Consider the following 21,485-nt stretch of genomic DNA (forward strand, 5'->3'; position numbering starts at 1 on the left):
CCTCCCTGGTATCCATATCCGTTTCAGTTGGCTTTTTCTCTTATGAGTTATTGAGGTATGCAAACACTGGGTATAGATGGGAGTGTAATAGTATCCAGAATTTTATGGTGTAGCTTATTGACTTAGGGGGAACTGCACTGACAAAGGCATTTTTTCTCCATGGAAAACTCTTCATCTGGTTTAGGAACTCTTCTGGAAAAGCTGTTTCTAGTGTAAACTCAGTGGGAAGGAACACTGATGAAAAACGATAGTGCTGTAATCTCTTCAGGTGAGAGAGCTCATTACCCCGCATTGAATTTTCCTTAGGGCCTTTGCCGTGTTTTTTTTGTCTTCCCTCTGATTTATAGGTTTTAGGAATAATAAGCGAGGTTTGGACATGCTTGGTAGGAGAGGGAGCTCCTGAGAAGTGGGTTTGTTGTGTTTGGGGAGGAGAATCTGTCTGAGGCTGCCCCAGGACATGTGATGGAGGGTGACTTAAAACCTAGGATGTATTTTCACAGCTGTTGTGGGAGCTTTTTCCATTTAACACAGTACAGATGTGAATGATAAAATATAAATTGAAGATTAATGTACACCATCTTGGCGTGTGAGAGGTTCAATTATAGGCAGGGCAAGCAGAATAATGGAAAATACATCTGAGTGATTGTTCAGTTAATATAATTTGCAATGAATTATTCACAACCATTTGTTCACCCAGCTCTTATTGTAATAATTTTCATTCCTTCATTTGCTATGCGTTTGGAACTGCTTCCCACAACTTGCGCTTGACATGTAATGAAGTATATCCGCGCATCCAGCCCCTTCTCCCCACCTGCCCCCCGCCTACATGCAAAGGACAACAGATTTCAAAGAGCTCAGCGTTTTAGGCACTGAGCTCTCCTTAAGAAGTTAATCGTAAGTGTTAAAGTGGAGGCTGCTGCCTGCTGAACCTGCCGATGTGACCCATAAAACCCCATTCTGTTGGGCTCCAAGTGACCTGAGCTCGTAGAGGGGCTTGCAGAGGACCCATTTCCGTGCTATGCCTTGTGCGTATGGGGGGGATCTTCCTCGCATGGGTGGTGTGCTGAGCCTTGAGCCAACAGAACACTAGCTGGCGTCGAGTGATTAATCTGTGTCCTTGCGAGCTGAAGCATACGCTTCTTACCTGTATGGCATCATTCGTGCCTGGAGGCGGGAGGAGAAGGCGTTGGGCTTTGCAGTGAGGCGTGCAGCACCGGCAGGCTTAAAGAGAAGCACTTTGCTTGCTCAGGTCCCTGTCCCTTATGTTGTGCATTAAGCAGCGGAGTGGGTCGGTGGCAGTGCCACAGCCCTGGGAGCTGAGGGTCTGGCTTCCAGCACTGCAAAGCATCGCAGTTGTGCTCCCCGCCCCTTTCTTATTCTTAAGGCACTGGAAAACTCACAAATGCACATTTCTCCTGAAGTTTGTCAGAAAGGAGGACTTGGTCTTCCTGGCCATGTGGGAGGGGCTGTTCCTGGGCACTGGGCATGGGGAAGATGTCCATGTCCTCCCTCCACATCCCTCTGCAGGTCTGCCTGCAGGGAGCATGGGCTGATGAAGCTGCTCTTTGCCACCCCATGCCCTGCTGCGGGGGGTGATGGGTAGGAATTGGGGCTGCATTCTGCTACGAGCTTGGTGGGACGCTGGGTAAATCCCCTCACTTGTAAAAGGGGGCATATGTAATAGGAAATCGCAGTTCTTAGAGACTTCTACCTAGCTGTTGGGATTTGTTGTCTGGAGCGTGAGGAATACTGAAGGCAACATCCCTCTGACTTTAGAGAAAAGGGCCAGGAGTTGTTGCTGCCCAGCCCTGTGCTCCCCTGCCAAACCCTGAGCTGCAAACTTCAGCTTAGGACTGGTTGGAAAGGAGTTTGATCTCTTCTTCAAGCCATGTTTGCCTGGACTCACTGGTACCACATCCATACCTAGCTTCATTACCTGATTTCTCTGTGCTCTTTTCTGGTGTCTTGTGGTTGTCAGTCTTCGGCATGTTGGGAGATACTGGGAAATGTTTTGAGGGCTGTGGTGAGCTGGTCCTGAGGGCGGATGGGAGCCAAGGGGAGGTGCACTGCGAACGTGAGGGCTGCTGCACGGGTTAATGGAGAATTCAAAGCTGCTTTAGGGTAAGATAAATCCTTCTCTGAATCTTAACCCTTCAAGGACTCTTACAAGCTCTGTCAAGCCACGATTGCAGAGCCTTCAACACAAAACCCCATACTCCATAACAAGCTGGGATTTATCCTACTGCTTCCCGTGGAGGGACAGCACTTGTAAGGTTAATCTGACAGCATCTACTTGTCCAAGTCTGCATAATCAGGCAAAACATGATTATGGAGCTGCATGTCATTAGTACACAATGGCTTTTAAATGACTGAGATTGAATTAAAACCCTAATGGCAGAGCATCCAAAGTAAATAAGAGACAACCAGATCCACTGGTGAATGACTCGCCTATCACTCAGCTTGGATTAGGAGAGCAGGAGCTTGGGGCTGGCCAGAAACAGTAGAAGCACAGTCATTAAATTGGATATACTGGCTGGGGTTCAGCGCTCTTATTACTGTCAAGCATGCAAGTGTCGGGGGGTGTGAGCTGAGTGTAGGCGTGGGCTTCCTGCACTGGCCTTTGAGCTGGAAAAACTCAGGCTCTTTGGACTCACCGCGGTGGGGGGATGAGTTTTGTTCTTTGTTGTATTCTGCTTTTTTGTATCGGTTTCATCAAGCAGGTGTCAGTGCCTTGAAATTATTTCCAGCAAACGTAAATTCCAGCATTCGTTTTGAGTTGGGCGAAACAATCCTGTGATATAAAGTGTTTTATTTCACTTCTATTTTGTTTTGCCTTCCTTTTAGATAACATCAGACCAGTGGCTTCCAAACAAAATCTCACTTTGGTTTCGATTTGCCTTTCTTGCAAGTGCATTTTCCAGATCTTTTAGACAAAGCTTCATAAATCAACATTGATGTCATTGTGGACATGTTTTCCGTGTTCTACGTCGGATGCCAGAAGTGCTCTGTCCCCAGGGACAGCCCTGATGTGCTGGGGAAAGAGCTCCCCTCTAACAGTGGGACAGCAGTCGGTCAAAAGCAGCAGAAGCAGAGGCTGCAGGATGCTTTGGGAGTGACCAGCCTTGCAGTCTGTTTGACTGCCAGCTCTGAAGATGGTTATTGCCCTTTTAGCTTTGTTATCGTTCCTTATTTTGCAGCTCTGGTTATGCTTAATTGTTGCATCTTTGCAAACAAATAAGATGGGACTTGAATATCTGTTCCCACCCTGGCCCCAGGGAGATGGTTATGAACCTCTGGCTTGTGCCTGTGCTGTCAATGACATTTGAGGTGGGAAAAGCATTAAGGAGTGAAATCTCTGGAGAAAAAGCAGGGAATGAGCAAGTAAACAACAGAAGACGGGTATAGATCATCAAGATCTGTCAGCAGTGTTGAATTTGAAGAGTTCCTGGTGTTGCTATTAATGTACTTCCTCTGCCAGCCTTATTGCTATTACCCCGTGCGAGATCTGTACCTCAGAGCAAACTTTATCTTTTACCTAGGGGCTAATGGCTTTTCATGTGTTTCAGAAATTTGCATTTTAATGGAATAAATGTTATCCTTTCCCCCTAAAGCAGAAATAAAAAAAAAATAAAGCCTCTGGGAAGCTTTCTTCAAATACCCAAGAGCTCATGTGAAGCGTCCAAAGCAACCCTGGTGTATTTTCGATGTGGCAGGCCCCTGAATATATTGGGCTTCTCGTCCCAGATGGATAACTTCGTGAGGGAAGACCTCATCCCTCCCACAGTGAGATCTCTCTTACGGTTTTAACTCAGGACCCAAAAATCACTGATTGCCTTAGAGCTCTCCTGGGCTGCAGTGTGCAGATGTTGCACTCAGAGGCTGCAAAGCACAAGATAGAAATGTAGATTGTTCCAGCACAACCGTATGTAAATGATAGCTGTAATAGCAAAGTCTCCTTTGGAAGGAAGTTGGGGGAAAATTGTATGCTGGTGCTCTCTGCTGGATAGAACCAAGAAGGCTTTTTCCTCACCAGCACTGCGGTGACTGCGGGTTCACATTGGGCTCTTGGCTGCGAGGTCTCCTGCAGCTCTGCCTGCACTGGGACACCCTGATGTGTGCGTTGCCTTTGTCTTGAACTGGCCAGGGCTAGCTGAGAGCAAGTGATGTGTTAGGATTACTGATCTGATTCCTTTCCTCCTGTCTCTTTCCCTTACAGTGTGTTACTTGCTGAAGAGCAACATCAGCCCGGACCTGTGCAATGAAGATGGATTAACTGCACTGCATCAGGTGAGGCATGGGAGCAGCTCGCAGCTCCCTGCCGCTCTGCACCGTCGCGTTTTCCCGCTGCCCTCTGAGCAGACCTGCCAGGGGGAATGGAGAAAGCTCTTGTATTTCATTTTGTTGCTCAGTTAAAGCAGTGAAACTTCACCATGTTGTGCTGGTGATCCTGTTTCTTGGGGAGCAAACTGAGATCAAGTCCTTCTCTTGCTGTATCCTAGACTTCGTTCAGTGATAATAAAAGCTCAGGAATTGGGACTGGGTTTCAGACGTGAACAACGTTTCTCCCACCCTTTAATCTTTGCATGGATGGGCTCTAAACTCTTAAAGCAGGTTAACTCAAATTTAGAGACTTTGGCAACCCATGAGTTTTGAAACTGGTTTAAATAAATGATGCACAGGATGTTTGGAGAGCCTGCTGCTGCTCTCTGTAGGCTCAGGGACTTCCAAAATCCTGCATGAGATGGCAGCAGCTGATCGCCAGTAAAGTACAGACTTGCCATAGTGGTGTGTAAGTCTGTGTCCTTCCTCAGAGCCTCTGCACTGATGCCATGAGGGTTTTTCTATTCTTCTTCCCAAGGCTCCCATTCCCACCCCTCCTCGTGAGTCCTGATTTTCAGTGCGAAAGCGTCAGGAGAGACAGCCTGCAGAAGGCCCGTGGGACTTGCCGTGCCTGGCAGCTGCCGCCTCCGCTGCCGCGAAACAGTGGCACGGTTGTCACGCTCGCTCCGAGGGCGGAACGGGGACTCGTGGTTTTCTCTCCATTAGTCCTTGCTGTAAATGCTCCCATTGACTTGGGATTTTGGATTCTTCTGCAAGTCACTTGCTCTCTTCAAAGCTGGATGGATGTTTGCTTAAAAATGCAAACTGGCTTCTACAAGAATAAAAAGTCCCCACCACCACCTCTCCAAAGAGATGTTATTCTGCATACAGAGAAATGCTGACAGCCTCAGTGCGTTCCCCACTAGGTACTGAAGCCACGGAGAACCCCACCTTGCCCACTGAAGGATCAGTTATTGTAAAGGTGCATTTGGGAGTTGAGGTGGGAACTTTGCACCCACTAGAATTAACTGAATCCCTGAACTCTGAAGTGAACACTATTGCCCATTAGCAGTGGCTTCCAGTGAAGGATGCAGTTACAGTTCTGTGATAACTTGGCTGTGTGACAGGCGTGATTTTAACCTCACTTCCATATGCAAATGGTAAACAGAAATAGAAATACATAAAAGGTCCTTGTCACTCAGCTGCTAAAATGCTTGTTGTGGGGTGTAATTCAGCCCCATTACAAGCCCATACTGCAGTGCTGAGCTGTGAGTCTCCCATGTGGGTCTGCAGTAATGCATAGACCATGAACAGGCTTCTTGCACAAGAATGAATCTTATTTTAGTGTCTTTATCACACATGTGTTCACGTCAAGAAGCGAGCACGAGGTAGATCAAAGAGCAAATTCCACCTTCCCCAAAGGAAAGCGGTTGCAGGCTGCCTCTGGGACTGTGGTGTAAGTGTGTCGAGGATGCTGATTTTTTTCTCAGATGAAAGGTGCCCTGTGAAATACCCCATAATTCTGGGAATCCAACTTGCATTTGTGCAGATAACTGTGGTAGGTAGCGTGAGCTGCTGGGAAGACTTTTACTCATCACATGCCAGTGTGTGGGATTTTCCCTAAGAAAAGCGAATGTCAGCTTGTCAGCTCATCCCTTGGTATGTGGTTATACCGGTTACGTTGAATTTCTGCTGTTTGCTCTTGAATATGGAAGACCCAGTGGAACAGAAGTTGTGTGCATATTTGCTATTGTTCCCTACTGGTACTGCCCCCAAACCAGAAGGCCCTGTAAAACACCAGTGACCTTCAGTCTGTCCAGTGTAGGTGTTCTGCATGTTGCCTTTCTGACCTGGTTGTGCTCAATTTAGTGTTTAACTCTGTTGGAGATGCTTGTTGCCAAACACTGCAGGATAAAGTAGGTCTCCGTGTCTGGGTACCCTGGTAAAACCGAGCAGGTATGAGCCCTCATCTTCCAAAAGTTTAAAAAAAACAATCTGTCTGCATCTCTTCCTCACCAGTGCTGCATAGACAACTATGAAGAGATAGTCAAGCTTCTCCTCAACCATGGGGCCAATGTCAACGCAAAGGACAATGAGCTGTGGACTCCGTTGCATGCAGCGGCTACATGCGGTCATATCAACCTGGTGAAGATCCTCATCCAGCAGTAGGTGGCTTTTTGTGTCTGTCCCTTCCTGCAGATCTGATTCTACCCACAGCTTCTGTGGATGGAAACCGAGACTGCTTAGTACCTTGCGAGATTGCAGCGGTGGTGATTATTCCCTGCTTTCAGGCTATTCATGGGACTCCTTCCTGCTTGGGGGAGAAGAGGGTGGAGGAGGAAGAGCAGTAAGGCTGAGGAGACACAGTAAAACCATAGGTGACTTGACTCAGTTTCATGAAGCTTCCAGAGACTGGGCCAAAATTTGCCACTGTTTGCCTGTATTCTGGTGTGTACGTGTCTGTGTTTGTGCTTGTTGAACCATGCTCACTGGATGGGTAGAAATCGGAGCAGCCAGCAGGATCCACCCTCAAGCTCTTAAAGGTCAGCTTCAGGTCTTCTAGCCACAGACAGAGAGACACTGATGTAGGAGGACAGCAGCATGTTTGTGTAGCTCAAGTACTTGGGTGAACTTTGTGGCCTGTCTTACTGGCTCTTAATTAGTAACCAGTTAGCTTCCTGTAATGCATTTGTTCCCCAGCAGTGTGACACAGGGTACTTGCACTGGACCTTCCACTTGACTTTGTCAAGGCCTTAAAGCTCAAGTCTTTTCTAGACTTGCCAGCAAGGAGGAGGAAGCCAGATGTGTTTTGATCTGTACCATGTGCAGGATTTAATGAGCACCTGCTGTGAATCCTGTCTGGAGCAGATAGTCCTGACTCTGGATGGAGCCCTCTCCTCCATTTCCCAGAGTGATGGTGTAGAGAGCAGAGTGTGCTTTGGGAGCGTTAACAGGCTGCCTTGCACAGCAGTGCCTGCTGCTTCTCCCTTGGGGAGGGAGACTTCTTCCTGTGATGCTGTCATCTGGGAGACTAGCACTGAAAATCTGGCCCTTTTTCTTTGGTCATATAATGAAGGAAGTGGAGCTGAGGATGCAAACAATCATCCCTTGGAGGATGTTCCCAGTTGGGTTAGGAAATTTTTGGATGGGGGGCATAAAAATGGAGCAAACAAATGTGGAACAATATAGCGCATTCCTGACTCTTAATTGAAGATAAGGGAGTGTCATGGGGATGGGTGGCAAGGTGAGGAGCTGGAGTTTATGGCCCTAGTTGTCATAGACTGCCCTGTGTTGAGTAGTTGCCAGCAGATTTGGACTTTAGTAGCCTAATGTCATGATCCCATGCTCAGAAACAGTCTTCCCCTGGACTTTTGAGGAATGGGGTGATTTAATTTGTTTGCTGCAATCACAGTTGTCCTTTATAGGAGGTGTCACATATCAAATGACTGGTTAAACACTGCCTTTGAAGGCTACGCTACTGGTGATGGGTCCTGGAACCCTTGGAGACCACCAGAGGAAGTAGCCCACAAAAGATGTCCAGTTCCTTGCTTTTTTTATTTGCTGATTAAACTAACGCTGGTACTTTGCAAATGTGAATTTCAATGTAGTTTGCTCTGCTCAGGCAGAGGGGAAAAAATAAATAAAGAAACAGGAATCTAAACGCAAGTGGATACTGTCTGCTGTCCTTCCATGGCTGGTAACTGTCAAGGTAGATCAGAATTCAGCTGAGACTATTTAACAGCTAGCTAAAATGGCACAGTTCAGAAGGCGCTGGAAATTTTCTACTATGTAGGAATATGGGGACAGCGATCAGTTTAGCTGGCAATTTTACTTCCAAATAGTGACCTCCCAGAGGTCACTAAAGCACTTAAAGAAGTGCTTTTGGACAATCAGAAAGAAAAACTCACCAGTTGACAGGATATTTTTTTTATTACTATTTTTTGCCAATGTGCCCTTGGCTAGACAGAAGGCGCCCTCCACCATTCAGCCCCTATCTTTCCCAACTTTTCTGGTCCTTGTGAACTTTTCATTGAAGGACTGCCAGATGCCCAGATACCAAGCACCTGGTAGTTGCTTGGCATTGTTATCCAGAAATTGAGCAAATAAATGACTTTCATCATTGAGAAGCTGCCAGTGTGTCCAGTGCCAGGATCAGGAGAGGACAGGAATGGCTCAGTGGCTCGTGCGCACCGCAGCCCATGAAGGAGGCGTAGCGTGCTGCCTTTCATCCACTTCTGGAATTTATTTTCCCCATTCATAGCTCCATGGCTTTGCTTCAAATCTTTCTTCTCTGACACAAATCTTGGTGACATTTGGGCAACTATTAAATCCCAGTTAGTTTTTTCTAAGCGTTTATCCTAGCGTTTGGCACTGTCTGCTCTAGGATGTCTGAGGTCCTTTCTTGTGTAACGCCGCTTTCTCCTTGCAGTGGAGCAGATTTGTTGGCAGTGAATGCAGATGGCAACATGCCGTACGACCTCTGTGAAGATGAGCCAACTCTGGATGTCATTGAGACTTGCATGGCCTATCAAGGTAAGGAGACCGAGTTCATGTGAAATATAAAAACGGGCCAGTGTAGTACTAAAAATTACCTTGTTTCTCAGCTCTTGATTTGCCTCTGGAGAAAAGCAGAGAGCTGCTGCCTGGCATAATTTCTTGGAACCTGACTCTGTGTAGTTTCTCTGATTCCTAAATAATGATGAGGGTGAAGGACAGCTGTCAGTCCCCTCAGCTACATAGCCTCTGAAAAGGATGTGAGGTCATATCAACCAGGAATTATTAAGTCTAATTTTACTCAACCAGTGGAGACAAAGACCCTTTCCAACTCTTCTCTAACTGAATTTTAACAGGAATTACACAGGAGAGGATCAATGAGATGCGGGCTGCTCCAGAGCAGGTCATGATCTGTGACATTCATGACATACTTGCGACTGGACAAGACCTGAACAGGACTGATGCCCAAGGTGCTACGCTGGTGAGTGAAACTGCTGCGCCTTCACTTTTACCTTCCTTCAGCCTGTAGGTTATGAAACCTGCCCTGTGGTAGGAGACAAAATCAACACATACAAGTCACTGAGAGGAGTGAGGAAGCTATTTTGATCTTTTTCCCTGTTTTAGTTTATTGTCCTGTAGGAACAGACTCTGTCCATGAGTACAGCTGACATAACTTAGTGTCCAACACTGTGCTTTTTGAAGCGAAGCCCTTGTTACGTGAGCTCTGTCAGTTGTCCAGCAGCTCAGGCCCTGCAGCAAGGCTACTGAGCTCCTGGGTCCTGTCTGACAGTGGCTGGTACCAGCAGCTTCCAAAGAAAGGTGCAAGAAATCCCACAATGAGGAGCTGCAGAACATAGCACTTCTGCTGACCTCCGTGGAAATGGGGCTGAATGACCTCCCAGTAATCTCTTGCTTCTCATGAATCTCATAGTCTGATCTGACTCCCACGGAGGAGACGTGAGAGTCCTCTGGTTTTCATGGGAGCAGGATCTGGTGTTGGGCTCTTTGGAGACTTTCTGCCTCTTCTTTCTGCTTTGCATAGCATCTGGCTTGTACAGAGTCAATGGAGTGCTGTGTTTATTCACGTAGGATGGCATCTGCCCCTGGGCAGAGGAGAGGACCCAGGACAAATGTACAGCACAAAGCAAGCTGGCACTTGATTTCACTGGACAGGGACCAAGAAGGCTGAACAATCCTAGTCCTGTTCCCTTCTTTTTCACCTGCAAACACGTGTCTTAAACCCTGGCTTACAGCAGTTGCAACTTAAGGAAAGTTCACTAATGCTGTCATATGTGTTGGGACGTTCATACAACCTTGGTCATTTGATGCTTGGGTCAAGACATAACTGATATCCAGGCCACTTGGTGTCATTTGTTTGATGGCCAGACCATGGCAGTGCATTCAGGTTTCTTAATCTAAATTGTCACCTATAGCATATACCAGAAGCGTAAGGGGAGGGCAGGATTGCTCCCAGATAAACTCGGGTGACTGAAGGTTTTATCGCAACCTGTTTTTTTTTTAACACGTTTTTCCCTTTAACAAGGATTATATACATAAATTTAAGCAGACCTCTTGCCTTCCCTTTTTGTATCACCCCCAAGTGATTCCTTGTTAATTCATATGGCCTCTAGAGGGTATGACCCAGTGCCATAATATTTATGTAGAAATTAATTGAATTGCCAGAAAGCATCAGGATTTATTTCCAGCTGAGGGTTTAACTTTGTGTGCTGGAATCCACGTGGAAATTTTTGAAAAGAAGCTTTAATTCTCCTCTTCAGCACAGTTGAAATAGGATGAGCTCTGAGTGGAGTTCATACCTTCAGAGTAGTGCATAAGTCAGTGTTTTGCTCAGAGGTGCAACAGCAGACCGCAGTTATGAAAATCTTCAGAGACGTGAAGTGTCATGGGGGACTAAAGGAGACTATTATTGATGCCTCCAAAGTGATGGTTGTAGTTGGAAGCCAATAGCTGAAAAATCGTATTCCCTTAACTAAAAGTAGCCAAAGATTAAAATGTTTTTGATTTTCAAATGGTGAAAACAATTATAGCGTAAGTGGTAGTGCAATTGCATGAAAGGAGTCCTGACTAAAGCAGGCTGAAAATTTGATCAAAAAATCACATCCATAGCACTTAAGTGGGGAAGAGGAGACATTCTTCTGGCATGAGGAACGCAGAGTTTACAGTGGATGACGTTCTCCATTGCAGGCTCGCGTTTTGATGATGCTGTTTCTGTACAGATTGGGAAGCACTTCAGAGCCCTTGATTTAAAATGTGAAAACATTATTTTTCTAACCCGTATATGTAAGTTATTCTAAGAACTGTTAAGTAGTTTCCTCTCCAAACAGAATTCTGTGCAGGTAATACTGAGTCTTAGTAACAGGAACAACCTGCTTTTGACCTGATGGCATCTGCCAAAAGTGAAATGTGCTGCCTGTCCAGATCTAGACTCAGATGTTATCCAAGAAATTCCACTGAAACTTGGTGTATAAAACCATTCGTGGTCCTTGCAGGTGGTTCATGCTCTGTTCCTTGTCTCCTAGCTGCATATAGCTGCAGCCAATGGTTATCTGCATGCAGCTGAAGTCCTTCTTGACCAAGGGGCAAGCCTGGATGTTAAGGACTGGGATGGCTGGGAACCTCTTCATGCTGCTGCTTTCTGGGGACAGGTAATGATTTTGTTGCAGATGTCATGTGTGAGGGTGACATTTCTTTCTGCCTGGACAAATTGTGGAGTACTCTGCAAATGGAAGAAATCTGTACTAGGGCTGGACTCACTGGACAGTGTCAGATGAGGTCCTTGGGGCTCCGAAAAGAACCTGTTGCTGAGAAAGTTCAAGGAGAGTATGTCTGTGCAGTTGAATGGTAGGAACAACGCTTAACATCACACACTTACTAGAATAATTTGAGGCAAGTTAATGCCATTGCTTATCTTATTCCAGCTTTTCAGCTTTGAGGAGGAAAGCTATTGCCTAGAATACCTCTATCAACTTGGCTTTCTTTCCCTTTCTTTAGATGCAGATGGCTGAGTTGCTTGTGTCCCATGGGGCTAGTTTGAGTGCCAGGACATCTTTGGATGAGATGCCAATAGGTGAGTTTACTAAGCTTAAAAAAGATTGCTAAGAAAAGCTTTTCCCCCTAAGCATGCTAGAGTCTTCACATGGTGCTTTCAGAAGCATTAATGTTATTTTTCAGGTGCCTTTAGAATCAAAGTTGCAGTTACTTTAACTGGGACTGAAGTTTTAAAGTGTCTACTTTGTTACTTCTGAAAACACTTCTTCCTGCTCATAAAAACAAGGGAGAAGGAATTTCTCAAGCACCACGTCTTTCTCCTGTGTGTTTCCACTCACGTTATCCCTCTGTACACGTGCTTGGGAGTCTCCCTGCTCTTATATTGTAGTCTTGGACCTGAGCAGCTGTTGAGTGCAGCCCTAAGACTGGGGTGTCTAACTTTGCTTTGATGCACCAAAGTGCGTGGTAAGCTATAAGGGGTTGGAGAGGAAAGAGAAAGCACACACAAGTCTTGGAACAGATTAGAAGTACAATGCCAAAGTGCTAGCATCTGACCAAGGGTATTATAACCTTGTGCCACATTTTCTTTTGGCAAAAGGTTTTCTGAGCCTTAATTGAAAAATCTGTGCATCCTTGTTTTGAAAGTTGAAAGTTCTTGTTTTCTACCCTGATCTGCTTTACTTTTGTCTATATTCTTTTTCATTTTGGAGGCTTAAGTAAAAATACTATATTCAGGGGAGCCGCAATCTGGTAATTATAGAAATTTCTTTTCCTCCCATCTTGAAGCGTTGATACGGTGGTCAATATCTTTCTCACCCTTTCCTGGCTAAAGGCACAGCATGCTGCAGAGATGGGGCAAAACCTAGCTGAACAGCTGGATCATCGCAAAGCTGAGCCCCTGTCACAATCAGCAGCTCGTTTTCTGCTTCTGTTTAGGTGTCCAAACCGTTCCGCCTCCCCTAATTTGTTTAATGTGCCTAAGCATATTCTGCTTAAATTTCCCTTCTCTTCGTCCCAGCATTTGTAGTTGTATATACTAGGAAGGTGCAGTTAGTAACATGGTGTTAATGGTACCACATTTGAACCGTCTGATTAACGGCTTGGTTTGTGTGTGCCATAGATCTGTGTGAAGAAGAGGAATTCAAAGTATTACTTCTGGAGTTGAAACACAAACACGATGTCATCATGAAGTCTCAGATGAGGCATAAATCCTCCCTGAGTCGAAGGACCTCCAGCACTGGCAGCCGGGGGTAAGTGCATTGTGCGAACAGAGAACCAAGTGGTGAGAATTTACCCTGGTAAACCACTGATACTGGTGTCTGAGAATCAGTGCTTCAAATGGATTAACTTCAGCTTCTCAATAATATGTCTCATGGCCAAGATACTGTGTTCAGAGGCAGTTTGCACAGGTCTTTATAAGATGTTTACTAGACACCAAAGCAGTCCTGCAGACCGCAAAACTCCCTAAACAGCCCGTGGGCCCTTTCCCTCTGCCTTTGCTCCACTGGTTGTAGAGTAGATCCATTAGGTGAGCTGTACGAGATCTAATGCAGATTTGCAGTGCTACTTTAAAACTCCTTAAAATTCCTCCCACCTTTAATATCCACACTAGTGTCTTTGATTTGTGTGGGTGCCAGGAAGGTAAATTCACGTTCCATTCCAGTGGGAGAGGCTGTGAAGCGTGAGGAGGAGGTGAGAAGAGCTTCAGGGTAAGAGGAAAAGTCACGTCCTGCTCACAGCTTCGATGCCCCTTCTCCCTGTCCCGCAGGAAGGTGGTGAGGAGGGCCAGCCTTTCGGACCGAACAAACCTCTACAGGAAGGAGTGCGAGAAAGAGGCCATCGTCTGGCAGCAGCTGGGGGCGGCAGAAGAAGGAAGAAACTCGGGACTTATTGGAGAAATTGGGGAGACTCGGTCTGACCAGGAGAATACAGACCCCGTAAGGAATCTCTCCTGTATTGTGGGAGTCACGGAGGAGGGCTGGTAGCGCAGGTTCAATAGCAGCAGGTGCCCTGGGATGGAAGGTGGCTGAAAAATTCGTAAACCTCATCCACCAGATGTAAGCAAAAGACCAAATTCTCATTTGGTATAAACTGGGATATCCCACTCACATGAAAGACTGTTGTGGATTTACAGCTGCATAGTTTTGAGATATGGCCCTAGTGAACCAGGAAGTTCAGAAAAAATATCGTGTGCATTTCTCTTTACAGCTAACAAACTGGTAATCACAAAATAATTGTAATCTTGTTTTGCAGTTAGTTGTTTTTAATTCAGTTATTGTCATGTTATATTAATATGCTGTTGTGGTTTAACCCCAGCCAGCAACTAAGCACCACCCAGCCACTCGCTCACTCCCCCCCACCGGTGGGATGGGGGAGAGAATTGGAAGGGTGAAAGTCAGAAAACTCATGGGTTGAGATAAGAAGAGTTTAATAATTGAAGTAAAATAAAATGGAATAGTAGTAATAGTAGTAGTAATAATAATAATAATAAAAACAAATTATAATAATACAATAATAATATACAAAGCAACTGATAACTGTATAATTGCTCACCACCTGCCGACCGATGCCCAGCCCGTCCCCGAGCAGCGATCGCTGCCCCCCGGCCAACTCCCCCAGTTTATATACTGGGCATGATGTCATACGGTATGGAATAGCCCTTGGGCCAGTCTGGGTCAGCTGTCCTGGCTGTGCCCCCTCCCAGCTTCTTGTGCACCTGGCAGAGCACGGGAAGCTGAAAAGTCCTTGACTGGAGTAAGCACTACTGAGCCATAACTAAAACATCAGTGTGTTATCGACATCATTCTCATGCTAAATCCAAAACACAGCACTATACCAGCTACTAGAAAGAAAATTAACTCTATCCCAGCTGAAACCAGGACATATGCTTATCTAGCTATCATTTTTTTTTGTAAGTGAGTGAGTCCTTCTGAGTTAACGTTCCATATTCCTGGTTGGGAACCAGCTCCTGGTTGGGGCTCACAGCATTATAGGGTCCTGTGAGTGGGTGAATTCAATATTTGTGCTGCATTACCTGTCTGGTGGAAGGGCTTAGTGCAAGCAGGCTTAGGAAGCTGTCACAGGGATGAACTGTGTTATGAAGAACAGGGGAAGATGCTCTTTCCTGTCTTCTTCTTACAGAATTCAGTGCTGGAGAACTCTTCCCTCCTTCCGGAGTTGGCAAACAAAAGCACCCAGTGTGACTCTGAAATGCCCCTCCAGAATGGACTCATGGCATCTGCCAGCACTTACCAGTACACCTTTTCCAACGGGGACATTTGGAGTATGCACGCTGACCCTGACAGTAATCCAGGCCACATGCTGCCCTACGGCAACCCCGGGCTCCCTGACACACAGCAGTTCTGGGGTGCCTACAAGGAGCATAACCATCAAACGCTCTCCGAACTTAAGCGGCAGCGGGCTGCAGCCAAACTCCTCAATCACCCTTTCCTCAGCACCCACTTCGGCAGTGGCATGGGAGGAGTTGCCGAGAATGGGGGTGAGGCCAAGTCACACCTAATCGGATCCAGGACTTCTCCCTACAGCTCCAATGGGACCTCAGTGTATTACACAGTGTCCAGCGGTGATCCACCCCTCTTGAAATTCAAAGCTCCCATGGAGGAAATGGAAGAGAAGGTGCATGGGTGCTGCAGAATTTCCTAGTCTCATCTGTTTCTCACCCCAGAGCAAACAAGACGTGGGTGGGCTGGTTGGATCCATCGCAGTGGCCAGGTTGTTTGCATTCCAAAGGGAGAATTTGGTTATGGACATCCTGACTGCGGCGGCCTTGTTCATCTTGAATTGTACTTTACCCTGCCAATTACTTCCACTGTAGTTGAATGAGTAACGCAGGTGGAGCAAGGCTCTTAGGAGAGGAAGGGATGCACATCAGTATGATGTAAAAAGAGTCGCCCTAGTCTTGCTCCCTGGGGAAGAAGGTATGGCGCGCTGCTTCCCCGTCCTTGGGAAGTCATGAGATGCCTTGGAATGAAGAAAGGATCTGAATTAAAATCTTTGCATCTGAGCCTCTTGCTGTAAGTCACCAAGCTTCTGGAAGGTGACAGTTCAGACCTGAAGTTTCACTCTTGGGTGATGCATATGTCCTGGAGGGGAGATCAACCCCCACACAGGGTTTACAAGAGTGGACAGAGCTGTTTTCCACCCAGCTGGATCCTGCATTTACAGGGCCTGAGCAACAAGCAAGCGTAGATGCTGCGCTTGCTTTAGGAAGTTTGCAAGGTGTTCTCTCCTTGCAGTGACAGCTCACCATCAACAACTGTGCACTGGTTGGGTCCTGTTCTGCTCATGTAAACTCGTCACTGCAGACTGCCATCAGGTTTTAAGCAGAACTTTTCCTGGAACAGGCTTCACTCAATAGGCTTTAAAACTGATGTTGCAATAAGGGGCCCTGGCAATAGAATTTTACTGCAATAAAATACTGACAAAGGTCTATATTGGGATAAGTAATTTAAACACTTTATTTGTACTATTTAGACTCTTAATTTGTTAAAACTGAAAAGACTTTCGCTGATCTCACTTTCCTATTGATTCTGTTTATTTACTCTGTATGCTCAACACAGATACTAGGGGCAGTATGCTTTGTGTTCTGATTTTTCTGGATTTCCAGAACCACAGGGCTCGGGAGGGTGGAGGAGGAAATGTTTGCCGACACTAATCTAGAAACGTCATGAAAGTGTTTCTGATCACCCTAGATGTTACGGCACTTGCGTTAACCTGCAGTCTTTGGCTGATAAATAAATGTTAAATCGTTGCTTTGGTAGTTGAACATTGCAGCAGGGCAAGGTATTATTTTTTTTTTGTCTATTTTTCCAGCTTCCATGCTGAAGTCGCCAGCAGTGGTTAGTAGCTGTCAGAAGACTTAAATGACTCTACGCATAAGGGAGTCACCTAGCGCCATGCAGTGCTTAGCAAAGCCTCTCCGCTGTGGGGCGGTTGGCACACCAACACCTGTGTTTTAGCGTAGTTCATGTTAGCTCTGACAGACTACCTGACAAACACCAGCATGGTATAACCTGGGGGTTTGGCACTGGCTCTGCAGCAAGTTAAGGCTTTGTGTACCTGGGGGAGACGAAAGGAGAGTGCCCCGTGGGAGGAACTGGCCACAGTTGAGTTAACAAGTTGTATCTACAGAAGTAACTGTAAATCTTCAACGCTTTTTCTGCACAGAGGGGCTATTGGACACATAACTATTTGCCTGCATGAATATGTGTTTTCTTGGGCAGTTTAAATTCCAGACTCTGAAAACATAAGCCTGTTTGGGTCTCTGTAAGCCATCAGTGGATTAAATCCAGCTCATGTAGTTGTGCTTCAGCCAAGCAACAGCAAATGCAGCTTCCACCAATCTTCCTTTTAGCTGGCGGCTGTTAGACATCAATATTACACTTCACACGTACACTCCCCCTCTGGGAATCCTCACAGCCTTTCCTTTTTTCTAGGCTATAAAAAGTTGACTTAGGCTGCCAGTCACTGTTAAGTGCTACCCTCTGCTCCCCATCAAATCTAGCCCATCGCTGGAGCTGGATATTTTATGATACGGGGCTCTGGGCTCCTCATTCTCGGCTCCTCGAGGCAGCAGAGGTGACTGTGTGTCACCACCACAACCACGCTGTGCAGGAAACACTCTTGGACCTGTGAGGTTGTTACCAGGCTGACAGTTTACTCTGAAGATATAATCCTCTTCCCTCACCAGTTTTGGGAACAAATTAGGAAATGGTAGCAGTTGATCTGATTTTTTTAAAACCTCAGTTCAGGTAAAGGCAGGGGGTTTCTTTGTATGTTTTGCAACATTCAGAGAAGTTAGGCTTCCTCCACGATTGAAACACATATGCTAAATATAAGACTAGAAAATACTATTGTGCTTGACTTAACCTTAAGGGATTTTAAAAGTCATTCTGTAGTAGAAAGAAGATGATTTGGTAACTGGACAGACTTTACCGCATCTGTGTGTGGTTAACGGTGGGTTTTCTGACTACCTCGAGAAAATTCTTCTGGCGTAACACCAAGTGTAGCCTGGGTATTACTGAACGGGGAGAGATGATCTTCCAGATGCCCCTCTTCTCCCATGGTGGTGGGGGTTGTCTCTCCACATGCATCCTAATGAGAATTCTGGACTCAGTGTAACAAATTTGGGTGCTGCTATCCACTAGGTTGTAAGTGGTGCAAAATTCGGGCCCAGCTGATGTCTTCCCTCCCAGGGAAGGAGGAGTCGGGCCCTTTTCCTTCTCAGAGCAATTTTGTGCTATCAAGTGTATTGAATCCTACCTAGCTCCAAGCAAATGAAAAGGAGACTGTTGAATGCAATAGTGTTAAGCAGTTTGAGGCTTGCTTTCACTGAGAGTTGTTAATACATTAAAACTGTAGGAAGCCAGTCCATTATAGACAAACAGCTTTTAGTCCGTTGGTATTTCACTCTGCTTATATGTAGAACTCCAGGAACTTATCACTCTAGCTGTGATCTTGAGCAAACCAACAATTGATTTACTATCAGGCAAAAGATATTACAGATTCTAGATTACAAAACATTCCCCTAATTAGACTTTGTATTGTAATTGTAAAATTGGCTGTAATACAGCTCTTCTGGCTTTATTGCTGTAAGCTAACATGCTCGCTGAACTCTAGTGGCATCTGATCAAATGTAATCAATCCTTATTCAGACGAGGGAGTCGGTGATCAATAAATGTTTCAGGATCTGTTTCACATCCATGCCAAGTATTTATCTACTACTAGCTTTGGGTTGAAGTTGCAACAGAGTGGGACTTGCGAAGGCTGTTGAATAGTGACCTAGAATGGATTTGTGCTTATGTATTGGTGACGTTCTGGATAGAACGGTCCCTGCCTGTGGGGCACTGGCAAATACGCTCAGGGAAGGAACTGGCAGTTCATGCTGCGTGCGGAGTTGTTGGTTGTAGGTCTGGGATGAGCAGTTCTGTGAAGTGGGTATTTAACCTGCTTCTGGTAAGCTATTTTGTAGAGACAAACAGGCTTTTGGGGGAATAATAAACACATAGATACTCTTATATGTGCGTTGTAGGAGCCTACCTCTAGGAATAGGGCTTTTTATTATAAAATTTAGCGGTGTTACAACAATAGTGGTTTTTTATATCTATGTGTTTTAAAGGCCATCCCAGTGGAAAGCTCTGAGGTACATAGCAGAAGGCGCTTGGTTACTTCATTGGATCTTACTATTGCTAAAAAGCTGTAGAAACTAGAAATCATATTGTGATTGGCATATCTAGCACTTGGCTTATTAGAGGAAGATTTGGGTTTTTTTCTGCTATACTCAGTGTTCTTGGGCTCAATAAACATCTAAGTACAGACTCAAGGTCAGATTAGAATCCCACTTTTGTTAGCCGTAAGCCAAAGGTTGTAGTTGTTCACACAGACTAAGCAAAGATTTGAGAATGTGGATGTATTGACGGGTCCACTGTAGGCAGAGCTGCACATGAGAATAACCTTCTGCTTGCAAAATCTTCCTGCGTGCTGAAGTCATACTGTTTCTAGCAAACTAACTGGTTGATGAGAGCAGCTTTACTTTCCATGTTGAAACTTTTTTTAGATGGGGGAAAAAAGATGTCTCTCGAAAGAGTGGCTCTGCTTTACTGAGCTCAGCCAAGAAAGTCCCAGCACTGAAATGTTAGATAAGGGCTTAAGTACCATTGCTGGGATCTGTTTGACATCAGACCTGGATCTGTATTTCACGTACCAAGTGATGCAATTTTAGCCCACGTAGTCTCACTTCTGTGGTGTTCCAGAATCTTAAAACCCTCCCAATGTTGGGAAGAACTGACTCTAGCTGATGTGATTCTGTACCATCTTGCAGGCGTGGTTGAAGAACCACATGGATGAGGAACTCCTGGTCGGGAAGGAGAAGAGCATGGCAGCAAAACAGCAATAATGAATCAGTGCGATACTCAGTGGAGGCAGTGAATTCTCTAGTTTATTGAGCAGGGTCTTATTTCATGGGGTTGAAAGCACTTACAAGCTTCCAAATGGCATTACAACTTCTGTTTAGTGTCCTTTTGCTTTAATCTTGGAGCTCTGTTTACCCAAATCTTCTCTGCTGAAACTAAATCAGCAACATAATGAAATAGGAATATCTTAACCAAGAAAGCAATAGCACTGGTCTCCAGTGAGCCATAGATGAACTGTTGTCCATCTGCTGGAAGGTGTTCTCCCTACGGCTGGATATTTCTGTGCCTTATCATACTTGCTAGAGGTAACTCGGTAACTAGTCTCTGGAAGGTTTGTGGAGACTATACAGTGCTGTTCTTTAGCTTGGAGACTATTTTGCAAGGGGATAGCAGTTCAGAGCATACCAGATTTTGAAGTTTTTATTTGCTCTTTCAGTTTCTCTCATGGTCACCATTTCTGTCTTCCTAAAGACACAGAAAGGAAATGCGCAGGGTCTTCATTCCAGTTTAACAAATCACGTTGACCTACTTTGTTATAGCAGTTCTCTACAGGCAGAGTCCAGAACACGCCTGTAGTAGCAAGGTCTAGTCTCTTACTACAGAACACAGCTACTATTTACATTTTTGTTTTGGTTTGCCTGTGGCTGTACAACAGAAATTGTCGTCCCTGGTTGTGGTTCAGCTTTATTCTGCTGTTTTCATGTTGCCCAAGCTGCTAATGGACTTCTCGGTTCCCCCACACAATTCGAGTACCACTGGGTTCTTCAGGCAACATCTGCCATGGCACGATTATGACCTCGAATATTTTGCTATATCTCAACTGCGGAAGCTGTAGTAGCGGAGACTCTGCTCAAGATACCTGTTCCCAAACCTACACCAATGCAATTATCTCCACCCACAGCTGGAGGGGACATACGGGTTTTAAACCAGTGCAGATTCAGCCTTAAGTGTTGCCACCTCTACGTCTTCAGCTGATAGATTGCAGTGTGAGAACAGACTACAGTGGTGTCGGTAACCCTGGTACAGCTCGGTGCGACTGCTGCATGTACAGGATATTAACAAATGATGGCAAGCCTTCTGCAATAATTCGTAATTCCATCGATCAGTAGTAAACGATGTACAAATAAAACTTGATGAAATGTATTTTATGTGAAAAAAATAATGTAAGAAGTGTATATTGTATTAGCAGCTTTGTGTATAAAATGGCATTTTGGCAATCAGAGTCTAATATATTTAAAACTTTTTTTAAAAAAAAGGATATTTGATATTGTACGGAATTGACTTTATTGCTACTGTAAGTATGAAAAGATGGTTTCTTAACATGTTGAAGCAATGCATAAAATCTTAAATTGTGTGTAAAACTCATGCCAAAAGGGTATGACTGACAGTATTAGCATCTGACTCAGTGTCTTTAATAGAGAGATTGAATTTTTTTAATTTAAAAATTATATTAAATTTCTTTTAATAATACAAAAAATGCCACTGAGTTTTATTCAATGGGTTTACATTTTGGGACTTCACCTAAATGTGTCTGCCTCTCCTACAACCGTTAGTACTGCCAGGAATTGCCGAGAAGAGTAAATCTAGGCAGTGGGTTGGTGGAACTTTTTATTTTTCTGCTGGTGGCAGTAATTCCTTTTGGGGACAAGCAGGAAGGCCAAAATCATAACAGCCTTTCCCGGATTTTGCAGTGTTCGAGGTGTTAGGCCAGGTGTGCGTTAGCGTGCGTCG

General features: G+C 45.3%; 1 protein-coding gene across 1 annotated transcript in view; it reads left to right on the forward strand.

Moving 5' to 3' along the window:
* The window catches only part of PPP1R16B (protein phosphatase 1 regulatory subunit 16B), a 65,819-nt gene extending 44,644 nt beyond the window's left edge, over positions 1 to 21,175 (forward strand). The window contains exons 3-11 of the mRNA XM_087750349.1: positions 4,217 to 4,287; positions 6,340 to 6,485; positions 8,750 to 8,853; positions 9,171 to 9,295; positions 11,355 to 11,480; positions 11,827 to 11,902; positions 12,944 to 13,073; positions 13,592 to 13,760; positions 14,965 to 21,175. Coding sequence (XP_087606475.1) covers positions 4,217 to 4,287; positions 6,340 to 6,485; positions 8,750 to 8,853; positions 9,171 to 9,295; positions 11,355 to 11,480; positions 11,827 to 11,902; positions 12,944 to 13,073; positions 13,592 to 13,760; positions 14,965 to 15,486 — 1,469 coding nt within the window. The 3' untranslated portion in view covers positions 15,487 to 21,175. The remainder of the gene's footprint in view (positions 1 to 4,216; positions 4,288 to 6,339; positions 6,486 to 8,749; positions 8,854 to 9,170; positions 9,296 to 11,354; positions 11,481 to 11,826; positions 11,903 to 12,943; positions 13,074 to 13,591; positions 13,761 to 14,964) is intronic.
* The last annotated feature ends 310 nt before the right edge of the window (positions 21,176 to 21,485 follow it).

The sequence above is a fragment of the Nipponia nippon genome, unplaced genomic scaffold (assembly GCF_047370975.1).
Source record: "Nipponia nippon isolate SJK-2023a ecotype South Korea unplaced genomic scaffold, ASM4737097v1 scaffold_13, whole genome shotgun sequence".
Classification (NCBI taxonomy): Eukaryota; Metazoa; Chordata; class Aves; order Pelecaniformes; family Threskiornithidae; genus Nipponia; species Nipponia nippon.